The sequence below is a fragment of the Schistocerca cancellata genome, chromosome 4 (genome assembly GCF_023864275.1).
Source record: "Schistocerca cancellata isolate TAMUIC-IGC-003103 chromosome 4, iqSchCanc2.1, whole genome shotgun sequence".
NCBI classification, from domain to species: Eukaryota; Metazoa; Arthropoda; class Insecta; order Orthoptera; family Acrididae; genus Schistocerca; species Schistocerca cancellata.
This window is the reverse complement of record NC_064629.1, coordinates 806,051,647-806,074,829: the sequence shown is the minus strand read 5'-3', so window position 1 is coordinate 806,074,829 and position 23,183 is coordinate 806,051,647. Positions and strand designations below refer to the sequence as shown.

General features: G+C 44.0%; 1 protein-coding gene across 1 annotated transcript in view; it reads left to right on the top strand.

The window, feature by feature from the left end:
* The first annotated feature begins 8,225 nt into the window (after positions 1-8,225).
* LOC126184441 (glutamate receptor ionotropic, kainate glr-3-like) overlaps positions 8,226-23,183 on the top strand; it is a 109,283-nt gene continuing 94,325 nt past the window's right edge. Inside the window, exons 1-2 of the mRNA XM_049926831.1 lie at positions 8,226-8,272; positions 11,882-12,052. Of these exons, the coding sequence (XP_049782788.1) occupies positions 8,226-8,272; positions 11,882-12,052 (218 nt within the window). The remainder of the gene's footprint in view (positions 8,273-11,881; positions 12,053-23,183) is intronic.

Genomic DNA, 23,183 nt, shown 5'->3' with positions numbered 1-23,183 from the left:
ACGAGATACTGGCAGAAGTGAAGCTGTGAGTACCGGGCGTGAGTCGTACTTCGGTAGCTCAGATGGTAGAGCACTTGCCCGCGAAAGGCAAAGGTCCCGAGTTCGAGTCTCGGTCGGGCACACAGTTTTAATCTGCCAGGAAGTTTCATATCAGCGCACACTCCGCTGCAGAGTGAAAATCTCATTCTGTAGTAAAGCTGTTTACGGGCAGGAATACTAGGGTTTAATGTCCTTTGGAGTACGAGATCATTAGAGAGTAACGACGCAAGTTCTCAATTTGTCTTGAGTAATATAGGGACACCATGGGAAACAATCTGGATGGCTATAGTCGTGAATGCGAATCCAGTGTCTAAGGCCGATATTTCACTATCAGAGTTTCTTTGACAAAGAAATTTGATCAAATTTTGTTTGACAAAGATCTCTGACGTGGCACAAAAGAGGGTATTACGCTGTTATCAACTATGTCGTCAACGTTCCCTCAGAAAGGCCCACGAAGACATTACTACGCTTTACAGTTGCGTGTACTGCAGCTGCATTGTCGATAATTTGGAAGAGCAGCAGGAAAAAGCAAATGGAAACGTACTTGGGTGAAGCCGTGAGTTTAATGTCGAGATGAAAAAGGCTTACAAAAAAACAGTAACGGGAGCTCCAATTCGAGAACGTAAAGTCGTATGAAAATTACATGTGAATGGACGAAAATACACTTCAGTATAAGCTCAGGAAAATTGTTCCTTATATTACGGAGCAGAACACTCACCTCAGAAATGCTACATCCACAAAAGGTAGACTTACCGTACAGCTACGATATCTTATAACAGGAGAAAGCAATTCTAGTTTAGCCGGCCGAAGTGGCCGTGCGGTTAAAGGCGCTGCAGTCTGGAACCGCAAGACCGCTACGGTCGCAGGTTCGAATCCTGCCTCGGGCATCGATGTTTGTGATGTCCTTAGGTTAGTTAGGTTTAACTAGTTCTAAGTTCTAGGGGACTAATGACCCCAGCAGTTGAGTCCCATAGTGCTCAGAGCCATTTGAACCAATTCTAGTTTACAGTATAGCACTCGAATACTGCAGTGTACATTGACGAAAATAGCAGAAATGTGTTAAGCTATTTATAAAGCACTGAAGAAGGAATATCTGAAGGCGAATACGTGCTTTAGTACGTACTATAGCCACGAAGAAATATTTTTATTTCTACCAAAGTTGCAGATTTTCTCCCTTATATCCTCGGTGGTACATCCTGGCCGTACTTCACGGCTAATGACCTCCTAGATATTTTTATAGCTCTCGCTTCTTCTTATTATATTTTTGTATTCAGGATGCCACAAGTTACACAGTGCTTCATCTGCCTCGTACAATTCTATAAGTTTCGTCGTAGATATGACTCACCATATAAATTTCTAAGCCATGTTGGTAAACATAAGATGTCAGACAGCTGCAGTATTATTAACACTTAAAGCTGTTCCATTTCTTCATGCAGTAAACAGAAGACGAAAGCTTTCTTTGATTATATCTAAGGCGAGGCATTACATTTTATCAAAGAAAATGTGACCAAACCTAACTTTGACAAAATTCCTTAATACACTATCAAATTTTATTTGATAAAGCAACTTTGTAGAAGGAAAGTTTATAGTGTTACCGCTCTTACCAATGCACCACCTTGCTTCGTAATGTACGGTTCAGCACAACTGCTTTACTAGCTATTCAGTGCCTTCATCCGACATGTAAATTCACTTTTTTTCCTTTATTGTTATTTTAATACCTGAACAATCAGGTAGGCTGTCAGCGGCATGCTACGCCGCTCTTCAGCCATAGTGGTGACAATAACAGAACACAGAACGGAGAATCAGAATGAACATAGTGATGGACAAAAAAATAGTGGTCACAGATACACAAAAAACATGGAGCCGTTCACACTCGACGATAACGACACTGAAAACACGTTGACACGGCGCACATAACACTGATGAATCCGACGGCACAAGTGAACGTAGAAGCGTGACGGCGGACACTAAAAACACAAAACGACGTCACACACACGAGACACTGATGGCGATGATCTCCGGCGCGCGAAAGTCCACGTAGCGTGTGCGAGTCCGGGGACCTGCAAAGAAGGAAAGAAGGGAGAGGGGGGCGGTGAAGAGGGTGGAGAGGGGAGAACAAAGATACCAACGGTTGAGGAGATGGGAGGAGGAGTAGAGGGACAGGGGAGGGGAGGACCGGAGTATGAGTAGGGAGGAGGGAGGGAGGGTGCCCAAAGGAACAGACACAGGAAGAGAGAGGGAGGACCAAAGTTGGTAGGAGGGGTATATGGAGGGGAGGAGGACATCATCAGGGAGGGGGAGCTGGCGGAAGCCACCTTGGGAGAGGGTAAGAAGGGTGGAGAGATGGAGACCGGGTGGGACGTGGGAATACAGGCGCGGCAGAGGGCGGAGGCGGGAGAGGATGGGCGAGACAAGCGGGTGAGGACGATCGAGTTTGCAGGAGGTGTACAGGATCCGTATCCTTTCAAGGAAAAGGAGGAGGTGGGGGAATGGAATGAGATCGTACAGGATCTGCGTGGGGGAGGGGAGACGGATGCGATAGGCGAGGCGGAGAGCATGGCGTTCAAGGATTTGGAGGGATTTATAAAAGGTAGGGGGGGGGGCGGAGATCCAGGGCGGATGGGCATAACAAAGGATAGGGCGGATGAGGGATTTATAGGTGTGGAGTATGGTGGAGGGGTCCAGACCCCACGTACGGCCGGAAAGGAGCTTGAAGAGACAGAGTCGGGAGTGTGCCTTGGTTTGGATTGTCCAGAGATGGGGGGGTCCATGAGAGTCGACGGTCGAGGGTGACGCCAAGGTACTTAAGGGTGGGGGTGAGGGCGATATGTAAATTCACATACCCAGCCATTTATGAGGAGACGTTCGAACTGCAGTGCAATTTGGTAACTTTCACGTTAACAAACGATTGCAAGAGTGAAAGAAGCGATAACAGACAGAAAAATTCCAAAGACCTGCTGGGGAGTGAACGCTGGGCACTTGTTTATACAGGGTGGTCCATTCATCGTGACCGGGCCAAATATCTCACGAAATAAGCGTCATACGAAAAAACTACAAAGAACGAAACTTGTCTAGCTTGAAGGGGGAAACCAGATGGCGCTGTGGTTGGCCCGCTAGATGGCGCTGCCATACGTCAAACGGATCTCAACTGCGGTTTTTTTAAAATAGGAACCCCCATTTTATTACATATTCGTGTAGTACGTAAAGAAATATGAATGTTTTAGTTGGACCACTTTTTTCGCTTTGTGATAGATGGAGCTGTATTAGTCACAAACATATGGCTCACAGTTTTAGACGAAAAGTTGGTAACAGGTAGGTTTTTTAAATTAAAATACAGAACGTAGCTACGTTTGACATATTATTTTCGTTGTTCCAAAGTGATACATGTACCTTTGTGAACGTATCATTTCTGAGAACGCATGCTGTTACAGCGTGATTACTTGTAAATACCACATTAATGCAATAAATGCTGAAAATGATGTTCGTCAACCTCAGTGCATTTGGCAATACGTGTAACGACATTCCTCTCAACAGCGAGTAGTTCGCCTTCCGTAATGTTCCCACATGCATTGACAATGCGCTGACGCATGTTGTCAGGCGTTGTCGGTGGATCACGATAGCAAATATCCTTCAAATCCGGGGACGTCAGATCCGGTGAACGTGCGGGCCATGGTATGGTGCTTCGACGACCAATCCACCTGTCATGAAATATGCTATTCAACACCGTTTCAACCGCACGCAAGCTATGTGCCATGTTGGAAGTACATCGCCATTATGTCATGCGATGAAACATCTTGTAGTAACATTGGTAGATCGTTACGTAGGAAATCAGCATACATTGCACCATTTACATTGCCATCTATGAAATGGGGGCCATTTATCCTTCCTCCCATAATGCCGCACCATCATTAACCCGCCAAGGTTGCTGATGTTCCACTTGTCGCAGTCATCGTGGATTTTCCGTTGCCCAATAGTGCATATTATGCCGGTTTACGTTACAGCTCTTGGTGAATGACGCTTCGTAGCTAAATAGAACGCGTGCAAAAAATCTGTCATCGTCCCGTAATTTCTCTTGTGCCCAGTGGCAGAACTGCACACGACGTTCAAAGCCGTCGCCATGCAATTCCTGGTGCATAGATATATGGTACGGGTGCAATCGATGTTGATGTAGCATTCTCAACACCGACGTTTTTGTGATTCCCAATTCTCGAACAATTTGTCTGCTACTGATGTGCGGATTAGCCGCGACAGCAGCTAAAACACCTACTTGGCCATCATCATTTGTTGCAGGTCGTGGTTGACGTTTCACATGTGGCTGAACACTTCCTGTTTCCTTAAATAACGTAACTATCCGGCGAACGGTCCTGACACTTGGATGATGTCGTCCAGGATACCGAGCAGCATACATAGCACACGCCCGTTGGGCATTTTGATCACAATAGCCATCATCAACACGATATCGACCTTTTCCACAATTGGTAAACGATCCATTTTAACACGGGTAATGTATCACGAAGCAAATACCGTCCGCACTGGCGGAATGTTACGTGATACCACGTACTTATACGTTTGTGACTATTACAGCGCCATCTATCACAAAGCGAAAAAAGTTGTGCAACTAAAACATTCATATTTCTTTACGTACTACACTGTAATGGTACTTGAATTACGTAACCATTACGGCACCTCATCTCAACCTCTCGATACCAGGGATATTCTACTGTGTTTCTGTAAAATAGTTAACATATTTCTGTGACAACATTCAGATTTGATTTCATTAATGTAGAGGTACTTCGATACATCGATATGTATATATTGCAATGATGTTATTCTTATGTGTATTCTTTCTTTTCTCACTATGATTTTTGACGTACTTGTAGCTCTGATTTTTGGGCGCGTAAGCGGTTATTAGAAAGTCAAGCTATGGTCGTCATGTTAAAAAGACGCAAATTGTAGTCAGTTTTTGTAATGTGAACTTTAACAGTGAGGAAGATATTTTCAAGTATATTTTATATTGTGAAGTGATGTTTTGGAACGAGTCACGTGATATTGCAACAAAAGTAATAAAAAAGAAGTGTAACTTAAATTCGGAGTGATGATTACTTTTTTACATCACCATTGTCCTAACTTGCAAAAGTTTAATCTTCAAGAATGGTTTATGAAACACATCTATAAAACTTTAGAATATCGCAGAATAACACCTAGGCCTCTTTACATCCGAGCTTGGAATCATCACTACCTAGATTTTCCACGATTGAGCCATGAGTTTACAACGAGACCAGCGTGGGAAACACAAAAAGATGAGTGCCTAGTTTACCCATTATTTCAAGAAATGACTTTATTAACTGTGCTCTAATCACACCTGCCACATAATATAACTTCGTTGTTGCCCGAAAATGCAATATTTAGCAGCGTGAGGAACTCTACAATCATAATTAATTTTTGACCTTTGTTGTGGTAGGGTTGTTAGAACACGAATATGTAATAAAAAATGGGGGTTCATATTTAAAAAACGCAGTTGATATCCGTTTGACCTATGGCAGCGCCATCTAACGGGCCAACCATTGCGCCATCTGGTTTACCCGTTCAAGCTAGACGAGTTTCGTTCTTTGTAGTTTTTTTGTTTGACGTTTATTTCGTGAGATATTTGGTCCGGTCACTATCAATGGACCACCCTGTACAGGGTGTTACAAAAAGGTACGGCCAAACTTTCAGGAAACATTCCTCACACACAAATAAAGAAAAGATGTTAGGTGGACATGTGTCCGGAAACGCTTAATTTCCATGTTAGAGCTCATTTTAGTTTCGTCAGTATGTACTGTACTTCCTCGATTTACCGCCAGTTGGCCCAATTGAAGGAAGGTAATGTTGACTTCGGTGCTTGTGTTGACATGCGACTCATTGCTCTACAGTACTAGGATCAAGCACATCAGTACGTAGCATCAACAGGTTAGTGTTCATCACGAACGTGGTTTTGCAGTCAGTGCAATGTTTACAAATGCGGAGTTGGCAGATGCCCATTTGATGTATGCATTAGCACGGGGCAATAGCCGTGGCGCGGTACGTTTGTATCGAGACAGATTTCCAGAACGAAGGTGTCCCGACAGGAAGACGTTCGAAGCAATTGATCGGCGTCTTAAGGAGCACGGAACATTCCAGCCTATGACTCGCGACTGGGGAAGACCTAGAATGACGAGGACACCTGCAATGCACGAGGCAATCCTTCGTGCAGTTGACGATAACCCTAATGTCAGCGTCACAGAAGTTGCTGCTGTAGAAGGTAACGTTGACCACGTCACTGTATGGGGAGTGCTACGGGAGAACCAGTTGTTTCCGTACCGTGTACAGCGTGTGCAGGCACTATCAGCAGCTGATTGGCCTCCACGGGTACACTTCTGCGAATGGTTCATCCGACAATGTGTCAATCCTCATTTCAGTGCAAATGTTCTCATTACGGATGGGGCTTCATTCCAACGTGACCAAATTGTAAATTTTCACAATCAACATGTGTGGCCCGACGAGAATCCGCACGCAATTGTGGAATCACGTCATCAACACAGATTTTCTGTGAACATTTGGGCAGGCATTGATGGTGATGTCTCGATTGGGCCCCATGTTCTTCCACCTACGCTCAATGGAGCACGTTATCACGATTTCATACGGGATGCTCTACCTGTGCTGCTAGAACATGTGCCTTTAAAAGTACGACACAACATGTGGTTCATGCACGATGGAGCTCCTGCACATTTCAGTCCAAGTGTTCGTACGCTTCTTAACAACAGAATCGGTGACCGATGGATTGGTAGAGGCGGACCAATTCCATGGCCTCCACGCTCTCCTGACCTCAACCCTCTTGACTTTCATTTAGGCCGGGGCCACACGAGCGGATTCTTTCCGCAACGGTCGACGGCCTGCGGCTAGACGCAGAGTCCTGCAGCCATGCGGCTAGCTGCGGAATGTTCGTGCGGAGAGCCAAATATCTAGTCATCTATTTTGTCTCGAAAAAAATTGTTTCATGTAAGCGAAGGAAAGCTACATCCGTCCATGAAGTTAGTTTCTCATTACAACTTATACTTTTCGTGTAAAAAATTAAAAACCACTGTTTTGGAATTCGTCTGTGTTCGGCGCTACGCAATCTCTCTCACTCGATTGTGAGGAAACTATTCGACGAAAAAAATTTATTTTTACGCATGTTATAGCCTGATATCACAGCTTGATAATGAACTGGTTTTCTTTTCGCTGCTGCCCCTGGTTATCGTGATACTTCATAATTAAGTAAAATTTAGCGCATATTTTGAAAAGTTTGCAGTAAAAAATGTCGTCGCTGGCTACTTTGCGTTTGGTGCATTTGAGGTCGTATAATGCTGCGTACGAATTGTAGCTAAGATGTCGAAATTGTTTTCAACACTGGAAGGAGAGCCATATCTCTTTCCAGTCTCGAGTAATCGAGTGACATATATTAGCGCTTGGGCGCAGCTGCCTACGGCGCGCCACGGTCGAGGCTATTCTCGCTCACAATGCAGAGTTGTGTCATGTTTATTTTACGCATGTCGTCCATGAAGGCATTTACAGTCACACTTTATGTTAACGTTGCATCTTTAAGAGATTCATCATTTTAAAAGTAAAAAAAGACATTTGCAGATTCAGGTGCAGAGTTAGCTATTTGCTGTATGTGTCATTTTTTCTTGTCTACACTGTTTCATTCACGAAACATTAAATAACTATTATCAACACAATTTTTAAGAAAGTAAGTAAAGTCGACCTGGTAACTGTTTACCTTGCGATTAAATGACAATAGAGACGAGAAAAAAATACACTTTTCGTTCTAGTACAGCGCGAAATGTTCTTAGAATGAAGATAGTTCGCTTCGTAGCCGCGAGGAGGCCAATCAAATAGACTGAATTGTTCTCTCCTCTTTTTTTTAGCTGGTAGTCGCGATGTATACTCGACACTGTGCAGTAGTGGCATACGTAGGGTTAAAAATACTGAAAAAGAGAAAAATACACCGAAAGTACTGGGTGCATCCAGTAGTTAGTAGTCGGTAGTTGCTAGGAGCGTTTTACGTTGTATTTAACGAGCTACGAGAGGATGAAACGAAATTTTTCAACTATTTCCGAATGTCTTTCTCAAGCTTCGATGAATTACATCACACGCTTAGAAACGCTTTACAGAAGCAAGACACGAACATGAGACTCGCTATACCTTCAATGGAAATGCTGGCTATAACTTTAAGGTAAGTGAATTCTAATGTGTAAGTATCCTGTCTCAGCCAAAAATTATCTCAGCTAAAATTAAAGAAACCCAGTAATGTCTATCACTAGTTTTAACAACTCTTTCATTTCAATTAAAAAAAAAAGATAATGATTAGGTCAATAAACAAACAAGTTTAATTCTCTTTTCTTTATTGATATTGAATGAAATGTTACATGTAAATCTGTCTTTTGAGGATAAGAAACATCAATTAACAGTAAATGAAATTAACAGAATGAACATGCAAAAAGGGAAAGTAAGTCCTTTTAATTCACTTTTCTGCGAAAACCCTCTACTCAAGAGTCAGAATCAATATAAACTCTGGTGAAATAGAAGGCGGTTGTTCTCTAGACGTCAGAATTCTTTCAGCTCGATACTGTTGAGACTGCATCTGCACTAATTGCGGAGCTGCACGCTGGTTGTACATATTTCCTTGTGTATGTAATGTTTGGAAATGTCCTGGGCTTACTGCATGCGTTGGTGCATGTTGCATAGGTTGCTGACACGCTGCATAACAGCCATGAAATGGTCGCGATTTTGCGTTTCGGATGCTCTGAAGTAGGCGTAAAACTTCCATACGGAATTCTAGTTTATGATCTAAATAAAACTTACGCAGCGTGGGCAACAAGGAATCAAAAAAGATTTGTCTTCGTCCTCAGCGGACGGAGAATGAATTGGAGGACTATCCATAAATTTGGATAATTTAGCTTCAAGATCTGTTTTCACGCTTCTCACTTTCGTTTTCTTTTGTGGAACTGATGAGCCTATTGAAATCTGCTCAGGTGTTGAGGCGTCAACTGATGTTACTGGATTACCGGTGTCGTCTTCTGCCAGGGAAAATTCCAAAGGATGTTCCAAATGCTGAATTTCGTCTTCCTGTAGACTTGAAACTGAATCTCTTGTTTCTAAAACAGGTGCCTAGAACCCCAGCTGGTAAGCGTACACGTATTTTAATGTTCTTACTGCTTCTGAGCCAGATTTGTTCACCTTCCTTACATATTTCCGATAATAGTCCCTAATGTTACGCCACTTTTGTTGTGCCTTCTGGCCTACAAAGGAGAAAAAAGAAGCGTAAATTTAACGTAACTTTAAAATCTTTAACATCATTAAATAATGACTAAATATTGAACGTAATTTTTATACATTTATATCTTTGGTTTTAGGTATTTGGCTACTGGTTGTCACTTAGTTGATCTGCACTATACATACAGAATAGGCAAGTCAACAGCCAGTGACATAGTGAGGAAAGTGTGCTGTACGATTTGGGGCTGCCTGCGTGATAAGTGTCTGCCTCAGCCGACAGAGGAGGAGTGGAAGAATATTGCCAATGGATTCCAAATCCGTGCAAATTTCCCAAATTGCATAGGGGCAATCGATGGTAAACACATTCGATTGGTCAAACCAAAGACGAGCGGTTCACTGTTTTATAATTATAAGGACTTCTTTTCCATTCTTCTTTTAGCAGTGGCAGACTCAGATTATAAATTAGTTTTTCTTGACATTGGCTCGTTTGGAAAAGATTCAGACAGCACAATTTTTGAAAAATCTACCGTGTGGAAACGTCTGAACCGAAATACATTGTGTATACCAGAGCCCTCTGGCTTACCAAATGCCACTGGGATAGTTACACCGTATGTGTTTGTTGGTGACGAAGCATTTGGACTCTCAGAACACGTACTACGACCGTATAGTGGTAAAATGTTGACGCGCGAGAAGAGAATTTTCAACTACCGTTTGTCACGGGCTCATAGGTACGTTGAATGTTCCTTCAGCATATTGTCGAACAAATGGCGCGTGTTCCAGCGAGCCATGAATGTGAAATTGGATTTGGCTGTTGACATAACAAAAGCATGTTGTGTTCTGTATAATTATGTGCGCGAGAGAGATGGGCACCAAATTGAAGACACATTTATTGTGAATGGATTTGAGACTGCAACAAACTTGGATGAAAGAAGAAGAAGTGTGTCAGCAATAAGAAACAGAGATGTTATGGCAAATTATTTTGTAAGTGAGGCTGGTAAAGGGCCTTGGCAGGGCAGCAAAATCTGAGGTGTTACATAGAGCAGAAAATGAACTTTTTTATGCATTTTCCTTAATAATTACAGTTTTATTAATTTTATTGTTCTAGCTTGTTATTATCGGTAATTACACCTGTAAATTCACCTGAGACTTAATAAAACTAACTAATTAGCTATTGTTGACTCTTTCATATACTATCCAGAAACTCGTTTGAGAACAGTGCTTACTGAACCTGGTTTGTTTAGTGTTCTATTTTTAGTGATTTATCACTCTATCCAACATTGTAATTGCCCAAGGCGATCATGTGGCTTAATTCATGCGATGCAAAAGAATCGATACCGTTATTGCCAATTCTTACATATTATTGTCCAAATATGCTGTTCTTTTCTATTGTTATATTTGTGCATTGTTGTTACATGATCAATGTGTAACATGTCAACAATAATAGAAATGCAGGACTTTCTCAACACTTAATCATTGTTCAGCAATCTCTAAACAAAAATACTTAACGAATTCGCTAACTATGTTGCAATTCAGAATGATCTTTTAACCAATTCTATTATTCTAATAGTGGACGAAAAACTTACGAACGGATTTTTTCTCTGTGCCTGAATGATCTGCGAAATCATCGAATAATGCACAGCAGATTTCATGCCACGCTGCAACCTTCTTATCTCTGTCCTTGTATTCCTCGGTCCTTACATCCCAAATACAAGGCCTTATTTCCACTTCCATTATCAGAATCTCCATATCTATTTTCTCAATGTCTAGTGGGCACATCGTGGAAGTCACTTGGTAGCCACACGGAACGGAGCACGCAACTACCTGCTGCAAATGGCCACTTACTCCGCTCCCAGCACTGACTGCTGTCAGCTGGCCCTTCTCCGCACACCTGTCGCACCGCCCGTGTGAAATGCCCAATTGATTCTCATGACCCATAGCGCTGCGTGTGCCGCAGCGGGTTTTCCGCCTCGCTATGGGCGATGCGGCTGGCAAGCGGCAAAATTCCGCAGCCGCAGACGTTCCGCCCCGTGTGGACTGCTGCATCTGCCCCATGCGCCATAGCGGTGCGGTCATTTACCGCGCGTCTGACGTTCCGCAGCTATTCCGCTCGTGTGGCCCCGGCCTTATGGGGGCATTTGAAAGCTCTTGTCTACGCAAGCCCGGTACCAAATGTAGAGACTCTTCGTGCTCGCATTGTGGACGGCTGTGATACAATACGCCATTCTCCAGGGCTGCATCAGCGCATCAGGGATTCCATGCGACGGAGGGTGGATGCATGTATCCTCGCTAACGGAGGACATTTTGAACGTTTCCTGTAACAGAATGTTTGAAGTCACGCTGGTACGTTCTGTTGCTGTGTGTTTCCATTCCATGATTAATGTGATTTGAAGAGAAGTAATAAAATGAGCTCTAACATGGAAAGTTAGCGTTTCCGGACACATGTCTTTCTTTCTTTGTGTGCGAGGAATGTTTCCTGAAAGTTTGGCCGTACCCTGTATATTCTACCACTTACTCGTAATTTCGATGCTGAAATAGACATTAGTAAGTACGCTCCTTGTGTTGCTCGCAGAATGCGCATGGTGCCCGTGGACAAATGGGGCAAACGAGATGCGCAGGGCCGCTACGACGGTCTGTTGGGCATGCTGCAGCGAGGAGAGGTGCACCTGGCCGTTTCCTCGCTCGTGCCTCAGCCACAACACTTGGACGCCGCCACCTTCATCGGCCCTGCCTGGAGTGTCAGGTACCACACCCGCTGTACAGGTAACGCCAGTGGCGTAGCGTGAGGGGAGGCTTTGAGGCTTAGTCTCCCCTGTATTCGTGCTTAAGAAAGATGCAATATTAATTCATAACATAAATATAAACAACGTTCTAATAGGAGCTCTAAATGTGCGAAGACATCGTTTTGTAGCCCGCGCCGCATCCTGAGTATTAGAGTTGTGGCGATTCGTGAATGAGTCGTTCATTTGAACGACTCTAAATAAAGAATCGTAAGAATCGAATCGTGATACTGACGAATCGTCGTTCAAAAGAATCGTAAGAACGATTGTGTGTTTCCGAGTCGTGACGATTCCAAGTTCCAACGATTCATCGATTCTTGGTACGCTATACTTCGAAGGCAACTTCCGAATCATGCCGAGTCGTGCCGAATGATTACGGCCGCCAGATGGCAGTCAAGTGGAGGACGCGTGTCAACAAAGGAAGCTCGAAACGAACAAACGAAGTTCGTGGGCCGTAATATTACGCGTGAAAACCAAGCTGACACTTAGCAGTGTCGTCTTCTCATGTAAATAGTTGTGCCAGTGGCAAGTTCTCAGACAAATTAAAAGCAAAATACCTATGCTTCGTATTTAGAGGAAATGAAAGTTAAGCTAAATTTGCCTTGTGGAAGGGCTGTCAGCTGCGTTATGAATTGCAAGAGTGATGTGGACTTGGAAAGACATCTTAGCACAGAAAAACGTAGGATGATATGAGCCAAATCACGTCTGCCTCACTGCTAGATTTTGTTACTATAAAACAGACGTCCGTAGTTAGATACGTTCAAGCCATACAACCAAACTGGCATACCACGTAATTTTGCACCACCTTTCGCACAAATCGACTCCTCTTTCCTGGCATACTTAAATAAAACAATAGATGAAATCAAATCAAACGTGACATATAAATCTAGAATCACACTTGTAACGTCATTTGCATGTTTACTCATAAATAAACTATTTATGGCATATATTATCATGACACAGTTCGATTCTAACCCCATTGACAATTTCAGACATGCCCTGCCATCTGTGAGTAAGATGTAGAACTTTTTGCATTCTGTAAGAATCGTGCCATCGTAGACTAGAATGAATCGTGAACGAATCGTAGGAATCGATTCGCAACGTGAGATTGAATCGTAGGAATCGAATTGGGAAAACGAATCGTGTTGCCCAACTCTACTGAGTATTGGTGTATTTACCTGCTTGAGACGCGACTGCTCTCAGTCTCTGCCTCCCTTCCCTTAGCTGGCTGTGTGCGCCTGCGCTTTAGTGGCATTCTTGGCTCCCCTCCTCTTCCTCCCTTCTACGAAGGCTTGTTCGCTGCATTTGCTAGCAGGTATCGAGGCTAGTCTCTGCAACTCCTATGCTGGCTTTCAACACGGAAGTGAACCGTTGCGCAAATTGTGCTCATAATCGTTCTTTGTGTGATTTTAGTGCATATTTTCGTTGTGTCGCCAATATCAGTTAGTCAGCAACTGAACACCTTATACAATTTTTATTAAAAACGCCTAATTATACATTAACGTACGGGAAAAGAGTGCGAATTCAAGGAAAAACGACCTGCTCCTATACTCAGTGTAGCTTTAAGTGAAGTCAAACAAAAACGCACTTTTCAGACAACCTGGCTGACTTCGAATGCAGTTAATAACGGATTATATTGTTATATATTTCCTCTGTTGGTGGTGAAAAGCAATGGTGCAAAGAGGACATTTGTACAATAAACAACTTTGACAGGAAAGCACAAAAGCATCAGATATCAAAACGTCAGCTGCAAAACAAAGAATCATTTCTGTTATTGGGCAAAAGTTGAATGGAGCACGCCCTTTCTGAAGCCGCTCGTTTGACCACAAGAATACACAACGAATAAGTTGCATCCAACAGGAGAGTATTGGCGCGTCTTATTCAGGCAATTGTATTTCTTTGTAAACAAGAACTAGCCTTTCGCGGCCATCGAGAAGACGAATCCTCCAGCAACAAAGGTAACTATCTGGAATTGTTGGATTTACTAGCTCAAGGAGAGCAGTTAATCAGAGACCATCTGTCATCTTCTTCAACCTTTAAAGGAACTTCTCCAGATATACGGAATGATGTAATAGAAATGATAACCCTGGCAGTTAATGAGAAAATAAAAGCTGAAATTCAGAAGCGTAATTTCATTTCGATTCAGGCCGATGAAACATTAGACGTGTCATGCAAGAATCAAATGAGTATAATATTCTGATGCTGTGTTGCAGACAAAATTGAGGAAAGATTCGTTGGATTTTACGATGTTTCTGGAGATAAAACTGCTGCAGGTTTGTCAAACACTATTCATGCAGTATTAAAAGAATGGAATGTGGAAGGAAAAGTGGTTAGCCAAACATAACAGTGTCGTCGTAACTGCCGTCTGCTTCACATCTCCTATGCAGCAAGCTACGTAAATTTAAGTATTAACTGTGTTTTTCTTACTTGTCACTTCTTTTTCCGTGTGTTTTTGCTTTCAGGAAGCTTTAATTTTCGAGTACTAGTAATAGGGTTCCATAGATTTCGTGTTTGTTTTGAATACATTACCATCAATGGTAATTTAACTGGTCCCTGATACCTCGAAGAGTTCCTAAAAACGATTGTAAGGCTCGACAGACATCAGGTCGGTGATAACTTCATCCTAGTCGGCGACAATGCATGATTGCCCCTAACTCTAGCAGTGTCTCGGGATCTTCAAAGATGCAACATCAATCGAATGCATTGGCCAGCACGGCCTCAGACGTGGATGCAATTAGGCATACATGGTGCCTGTTAAAGGTGGCCATTGCACAGCGTGCAAATTCGCCTGACTACTTTCAGGACCTCACTGAAGTTGCCATTGAAGAGTGGGGCCTCATAACCCAAGACAAATTTCATCGTCTCATCCAGAGCATGCCTGCAGAGTGGAAGAATTTATTTGTGTGCGAGGAAGACATATACACTACTAAAAACTGATAACCATCATCATGAGATAAAAATTTTCACTGTTTTTGTTTTTCAAGTTGTACACTTAAGAGACAGCCAACTTTGTTTGGTAATGATTTTTGTAACTAACCAAAATAATTATGGTTTTCAGATAGAATTATATTTATTTTGTTAATAATGTACTGTACGAACCTCAATTGCTGCGCTATAACAAGTCACTGTAGTCACCTTTGGTGAGGTGTGTACTAACATTCAGTTGCAACATCCCAGCAGTTTGAAACTATAGAAATAATAGCTACATCATCTGCATGAGAGGTTCCTCGAAATTCTGAATCTGCTGCGTGCTCTTCTGTAACCTCTTCTCAGCAGTTCACTACAAGACAAGCCAGAACTTCATCTACCTGGAGCTATGCCGCCTCCATGAAGTCATTCCCTTACATCTACACTGAGGAGCCAAAGAAACTGGTACACTTGCCTAATATCGTGTAGGACCCTCGCGAGGACGCAGATGTGCCGCAACAAGACTTAGTATGGACTCGACTAATGTCTGAAGTAGTGCTGGAGGGAGTTGACACCATGAATCCAGCAGGGCTGCCCATGAATCCGAAAGAGTATGAGCGGATGGAGATCGCTTTTGAAAAGCACGTTGTGAGGCATCCGAAATAAGCTCAATAATGTTCATGTCTGGGAAGTTTGGTGGTCAGTGGAAGTGTTTAAACACTCTGGAGCAATTTTGGGCTTGTGGACTGTCGCATTGTCCTTCTAGAATTGCCCAAGTCCCTCGGAATGCACACTGGATATGAATGGATGAAGGTGATCAGACAGGATGCTTACGTGCGTGTCACCTGTCAGAGTAGTATCTAGAGTATCAAGAGTCTCAAATCACTCCAACAACACACTCCCCACACCATTTCAGAGCCTCCACCAGCTTGAAGTGTCCCCTCCTGACATGCAGGTCCATGGATCGGTGAGGTTGTCTCCATACTCCTCCACGTCAAATCGCTCTATAGAATCTGAAACGAGACTCGTCCGACCAGGCAACATGTTTCCAGTCATCAACAGTCCAATGTCGCTGTTGGCGGGCTCAGGCGAGGCGTAAAGCTTGGTGTCATGCAGTCGTCAAGGATACACGAGTGGGCCTTCGGCTCCGAAAGCCCACATCGATGATGTTTCGTCGAATAGTTCGCACGCTGATATTTATTGATGGCCCAGCATTGAAATCTGCAGCAATTTGCGGAAGGGTTGTATTTCTGTCACGCTGAACGTTTCTCTTTAGTCGTCGTTGGCCTAGTTCTTGCAGGATCTCTTTCCGGCCGCAGTGATATCGCAGAAGTTTTACCAGATTCCTGATTTTCACGGTACACTTGCGAAATGGTCGTACTGGAAAATTCCGACTTCATCGCTGCCTCGGAGATGCTGTGTCCCGTCGCTCGTGCGCCGACTATAACACCATGTTCAAACTCACTTAAATCTTGATAACCTAAGATTGTAGCAGCAGCAACCGATCTAACAACTGAGCCAGATACTTGTTGTCTTATATAGGCATTGGCTACCGCAGCACCGTGCTCTGCCTGTTTACATATCTCTGTATTTGAATACCCATGTTTATACCAGTGTCTTTGGCGCTTCAGTGTAAAAGAAATACGTATGTCAGTATGATCGCTCTACCTATAAAAACAATCAAAAAATGAGTAAAAAATACGCATATTACATTCGGGGTCAAGTAGCCTCTGCAATGCGCCACTCGCACCAACTAGTTTCCCCAGCCGCACAATTTTGGTGTTGTGGGTGGTCATCCGTCGAACACTTGTGGAAATACGTTGCCCAGATTGCCTTCTTCATCTGTTCCACCGAATTAGAATGCTGTCGGATTGTTCAAATGGTTCAAATGGCTCTGAGCACTATGGGACTTAACTTCTGAGGTCATCAGTCCCCTAGAACTTAGAACTACTTAAACCTAACTAACCTAAGGACATCACACACATCCATGGCCGAGGCAGGATTCGAACCTGCGACCGTAGCGGTCGCACGGTTCCAGACTGTAACTGTCGGATTGCCAACCCGTAGTACGTCGTAAGCTCCTTGATCACCTGGTCACTTGATCCTTGGGAAAGCACATAGAATAATTTTTCGCGGCTACAAAGTCGAAATTCCCGGAAAAAAATGGTGTGTGAAAAAGGCCGATTTCAGGCATGTGCCCTTTTTTGTTCAACCGCGAATAACAAACATTTCCGTTCCGTATTCGGAAAATCCGTTTGAGGGGTGGATTCTAAACACTTTTATGGATTCAAAAATGCAATTAAAAAAATCGATTTTTAACCAAAAGATAGTAAACCTCCCCATAACATTATCATGAACTTTGGACTGAGTGCCTTGTGCACTTGCAACAACAGAAGTACAAGGAGACTCAAAATCAACTTCAGTTGTGCCCGCGATAGTCTGAGATTCCACAACAAACAGAACTGTTTGCTGATAGGGCTCTGTCAATTTGAGAATAGTGGCATACATATGCGCGTCTGACATGTTTTGCATGATTGCATCACGTAACATGACATCACTATAACTGAGTCCACAAGAACACTTGAAGTTGCAATGTCTTGTAAGCCCTCTAAGTTCGACAATCCACTAATTTAAAGTTTCTGTAGCTGGTTCTTGAGGTGGAAAAATTTTAACCTTGCTGCAGCGGCATAGTGTTCATTGAGCAGACAAAGAAGTTGGTCGCAATTAACGGTTTCTGGACGACAATCGGGCCACTGTTTTAAACACAGACGGTACACTTCAGATTCAACCGTGGAAAGAAAAAGGCATTGCGCGCCATACCAATGTTGTATGCGGCGAAATAGGCCTCCATATACGCCTGACGCCCGCCACTCGCTGTCTAGTGGCTGGCGCTGCTGCCTCTGGACCAGGGTGTCCCGGGTTCGATTTACGGCCGGGTTGGGCATTTTCTCTGCCCGGGGCGGGATATTTGTGTTGTCCTCATCTTCACCATCGTCGTCATTCGTGACGGTGGCTAGGTTGGACTGCGTAAAAGATTGGAGTGTGAAAAAATTGGGACTTTGTACGGGCGCCGATGACCGCGCAGTTGAGCGCCCCACAAACCAAACTTCATTATCATCATCTACGCGTGATATTCTGACCAATCCTCTTCGTTACAACTGAACGATCGAAACTTGGGGACCGAGCGAGGTGGCGCAGTGGTTAAACACTGGACTCGCATTCGGGAGGACGACGGTTCAATCCCGCGTCCGGCCATTCTGCTTTTGGTTTTCCGTGATTTCCCTAAATCGCTTCAGGCAAATGCCGGGATGGTTCCTTTCGAAGGGCACGGCCGACTTCCTTCCCCGTCCTTCCCTAATCCGATGAGACCGATGACCTCGCTGTCTGGTCTCCTTCCCCAACACAACCCCCGAAACTTGGGTGCAGCTACCGGCGACGGTGTTACTTGCTGCGTTAGTAACTGCCTCGTTCAATCTGCTGCCCCTGAAACTGAACAACATCGTTTAGAGACATTTCCTGTGGTTGCTGGAACATGGATAAACACTTAATGTGACACACAGAAAAATCGAAAGACACAAGGCAAACCCAGGGTGGACACTGCACGGGACCAATCATGCGGACACATCATGCCCGACTTTTTACTGAGGCGAGTAAAGTCTATATAACGATGATACTCGTCGTTATTTGAGTTCTTGGCTTTACTCCTGGAGGGCCAAGATAAAACTAAAATATAAAAAATATCAGATAACTTTAGTACAACTTGAACAAGATGAAATACTTAGCTTTGGAACAATTCAGGTCCACAGAAATATCATCAGTATGAATGTCCACAGGAATATCATGAGAATGTATTACTGTAATTGAACAATAGTGTATCACAAGATACTTGTGTCTTCTCATAGAGTACAATTAACAGCCCGCATCTCGTGGTCGTGCGGTAGCGTTCTCGCTTCCCACGCCCGGGTTCCCGGGTTCGATTCCCAGCGGGGTCAGGGATTTTCTCTGCCTCGTGATGCCTGGGTGTTGTGTGCTGTCCTTAGGTTAGTTAGGTTTAAATAGTTCTAGGGGACTGATGACCATAGATGTTAAGTCCCATAGTGCTCAGAGCCATTTGAACCATTTTTTACAATTGAGAAAAAATGGTTCAAATGGCTTTGAGCACTATGGGACTTAACTGCTGAGGTCATCAGTCCCCTAGAACTTAGAAATACTTAAAACTAACTAACCTAAGGACATCACATACAGCCATGCCCGAGGTAGGATTCGAACCTGCGACTGTAGCGGTCGCGCGGTTCCAGACTGTAGCGCCGAGAACCGCTAGGCCACATCGGCCGGCAGTACAATTGACAATAAACATTTATGCAGAGTTCTATCTAACACAGTTATGACATTGCTGGCGAGATACAGATGAACAACCTTGCCTTGGCATCTCGTTCTTTGAATGACACCACGTGTATCTGATGGCTTTGTTACTCAGGAGACACCCAGTCACTAAAACCACGATTGAAGACTGAGTTCAGCCGACTGGACTGACCTAATCTACTGCTACTGGTTCTCTACTGACAACTGATCCGCTCCTCCACAGCTGAGTGGTCATCGTGACAGAATGCCATGTGAGTTGTCTTCATCATTGTTTCGTCCATGTCGACACTCTAGTCGCTGAAGTGGCGTCAACTGAAAAGACTTGCAACAGCCGACCGGTCTACCTGATGGGAGGTCCTAGCCAAACGCACATTTCGTTTCGTACTGCTAAGTCAGTATACATGTGGTGTCTGTTCTTTCGGAGATGTCGACAAGAACAGACGCAGCCACTATGAATCAAGACACAATGGAATTAAATACATTACCTGCACTTAGGCATCGATTTAGATCAATGGGGAAAGATAAAGATTTGTGCCAGACTGGTATTCAAACCAGAGTCTGCTGCTTACTAGGCAGATGCACTAACCACTGTGCCACCTGGACATGGTGGTCATCGCAACTGCATGGACTCCTCTAGCATGTCTCCCGCCAGACCCAATTTCTCAATTTATCCACAAACTAATCATGTAGAGCTTGTTGCACATTACCTTCATCACTCGCGGCATTTCGCCGATTCCGTAAGAGTTCGACTTCGGTGTCCTTATGCAGTGAAGGGATCATTGGCTACCCTTGCCTGATATGTATACACTGAAGAGCCAAAGAGACTGGTACACCTTCCTAATATCGTGTAGAACCCCCGCGAGCACGCAAAAGTGCCGAAACACGACGTGACATGGACTCGACTTATGTCTGAAGTAGTGCTGGAGGGAACTGACACCATGAATCCTGCATGGCTGTCCATAAATCCGAAAGAGAATGAGGGGTGTAGATCTCTTCTGAACAGCACGTTGCAAGGCATCCCAGATATGCTCAATAATGTTCATGTCTGAGGAGTTTGGTAGCCAACGAAAGTGTTTCAACTCAGGGGAATGTTCCTGGAGCCAGTCTGTAGCAATTCTGGACGTGCGAGGTCTCGAATTTTCCTGCTGGAATTGCCCAAGTCCGTCGGAATGCACAGTGGACATGGAGGGATGAAGTTGATCAGACAATATGCATACATACATGTCACCTGTCAGAGTCGTATCTAGACATATCACGAGTCCCATATCACTCCAACTGCACATGCCCCACACCATCACAGAGCCTCCACCAGCTTGAACAGTCCCCTGTTGACATGCAGGATCCGTCCCATTCCCGTCACGTCCATCCGCTCGATACAATTTGAAACGAGACTTGTCCGACCAGACAACATGTTTCCAGTCATCAACAGTCCAACGTCGGTGTTGATGAGACCAGCCGAGGCGTAAAGCTTTGTGTCATGTAGTCATCAACCGTACACAAGTGGGCCTTCGGCTCCCAAAGTCAATATCGATGATGTTCCGTTGGATGGTTCGCACGATGACACTTGTTGATGGCCCAGCATTGAAATCTGCAGCAGTTTGGGGAAAGGTTGCACTTTTCTCATGCTGAACGTTTCTCTTCAGTCGTCGTTGGTCTTGTTCTTGCAGGATCTTTTTCCAGCCGCAGAGATTTCGGAGATTAGATGTTTTACGGGATTCCTGACATTCACGGTAGACTCGTGAAATGGTCGTATGGGAAAATCCCCACTTCATCGCTGCCTCGTAGATGCTGTGACTTATCGTTCTTGCGCCGGCTCTAACACCAAGTTCAAACTGACTTTACTAATGATAACCTGCCATTGTAGCAGCAGTAAAATATGTAACAACTGCGTCAGACACTTGTTATCTTATATAGGCATTGTCGACCGTACCGCCGTATTTGTAAACGCATGGCTGTACGAGTTTCGATGGCGCTTCAGTGTATACAAGGTGGTCCGTAGATAGTGACCGAGCCAAATATCTCACGAAATAAGCATCACACGAAAAAACTACAAAGAACGAAACTCGTCTAGCTTGAAGGGGGAAACCAGATGGCGCTCTAGTTGGCCCGCTAGATGGCGCTGCCATAGGTCAAACGGATATCAACTGCGTTTTTTAAAAAAAAGGAACCCCCATTTTTTATTTCATATTCGTGTAGTATGTAAAGAAATATGAATGTTTTAATTGGACCACTTTTTTCTCTTTGCGATAGATGGCGCTGTAATAGTCACGAACGTATAAGTACGTGGTATCACGTAACTTTCCGCCAGTGCGGACGGTATTTGCTTCGTGATACATTACCCGTGTTAAAATGGACCATTTACCAATGGCGGAAAAGGTCGATATTGTGTTGATGTATGGCTATTGTGATCAAAATGCCCAACGGGCGTGTGATATGTATGCTGCTCGGTATTCTGGACGACACCATCCAAGTGTCCGGACCGTTCGCCGGATAGTTACTTTATTTAAAGAAACAGGAAGTGTTCAGCCACATGTGAAACGTCATCCACGACCTGCAACAAATAATGATGTCGAAGTAGGTGTTTTAGCTGCTGTCGCGGCTAATCCGCACATCAGTAGCAGACAAATTGCACGAGAATCGGGAATCTCAAAAACGTCGGTGTTCAGAATGCTACATCAACATCGATTGCACCCGTACCATATTTATGTGCACCAGGAATTTCATGGCGACGACTTTGAACGTCGTGTACAGTTCTGCCACTGGGTACAAGAGAAATTACGGGACGATGACAGATTTTTTGCACCCGTTCTATTTAGCGACGAAGCGTCATTCACCAACAACGGTAACGTAAACCGGCATAATATGCACTATTGGGCAACGGAAAATCCACGATGGCAGCGACAAGTGGAACATCAGCGACCTTGGCGGGTTAATGTATGATGCGGCATTATGGGAGGAAGGATAACTGGCCACCATTTTATCGATGGCAATCTAAATGGTGCAATGTATGCTGATTTCCTAAGTAATGTTCCACCGATGTTACTACAAGATGTTGCACTGAATGACATAATGGCGATGTACTTCCAACATGATGTATGTCCGGCACATAGCTCGCGTGCGGTTGAAGCGGTATAGAACAGCATATTTCATGACAGGTGGCTTGGTCGTCGAAGCACCATACCATGGCCCGCACGTTCAGCGGATCTGACGTCCCCGGATTTCTTTCTGTGGGGAAAGTTGAAGGATATTTGCTATCGTGATCCACCCACAACGTCTGACAACATGCGTCACCGCATTGTCAATGCATGTGCGAACATTACGGAAGGCGAACTACTCGCTGTTGAGAGGAGTGTCGTTACACGCATTGCCAAATGGATTGAGGTTGACGGACATCATTTTGAGCATTTATTGCATTAATGTGGTGTTTACAGGTAATCACGCTGTAACAGCATGCGTTCTCAGAAATGATAAGTTCACAAAGGTACATGTATCACATTGGAACAACCGAAATAAAATGTTCAAACGTAGCTACGTTCTGTATTTTAATTTTAAAAACCTACCTGTTACCAACTGTTCGTCTAAAATTGTGAGCCATATGTTTGTGACTATTACAGCTTCATCTATCACAAAGCGAAAAAAGTAGTCCAACTATAGCATTCATATTTCTTTACGTACTACACGAATATGTAATAAAAATGGGGTTTACTATTAAATAAACGCAGTTGATATTCGTTTGATCTATGGCGATCCGCGCGGGATTAGCCGAGCGGTCTGAGGCGCTGCAGTCGTCGATGCGGCTGGTCCCGGCGGAGGTTCGAGTCCTCC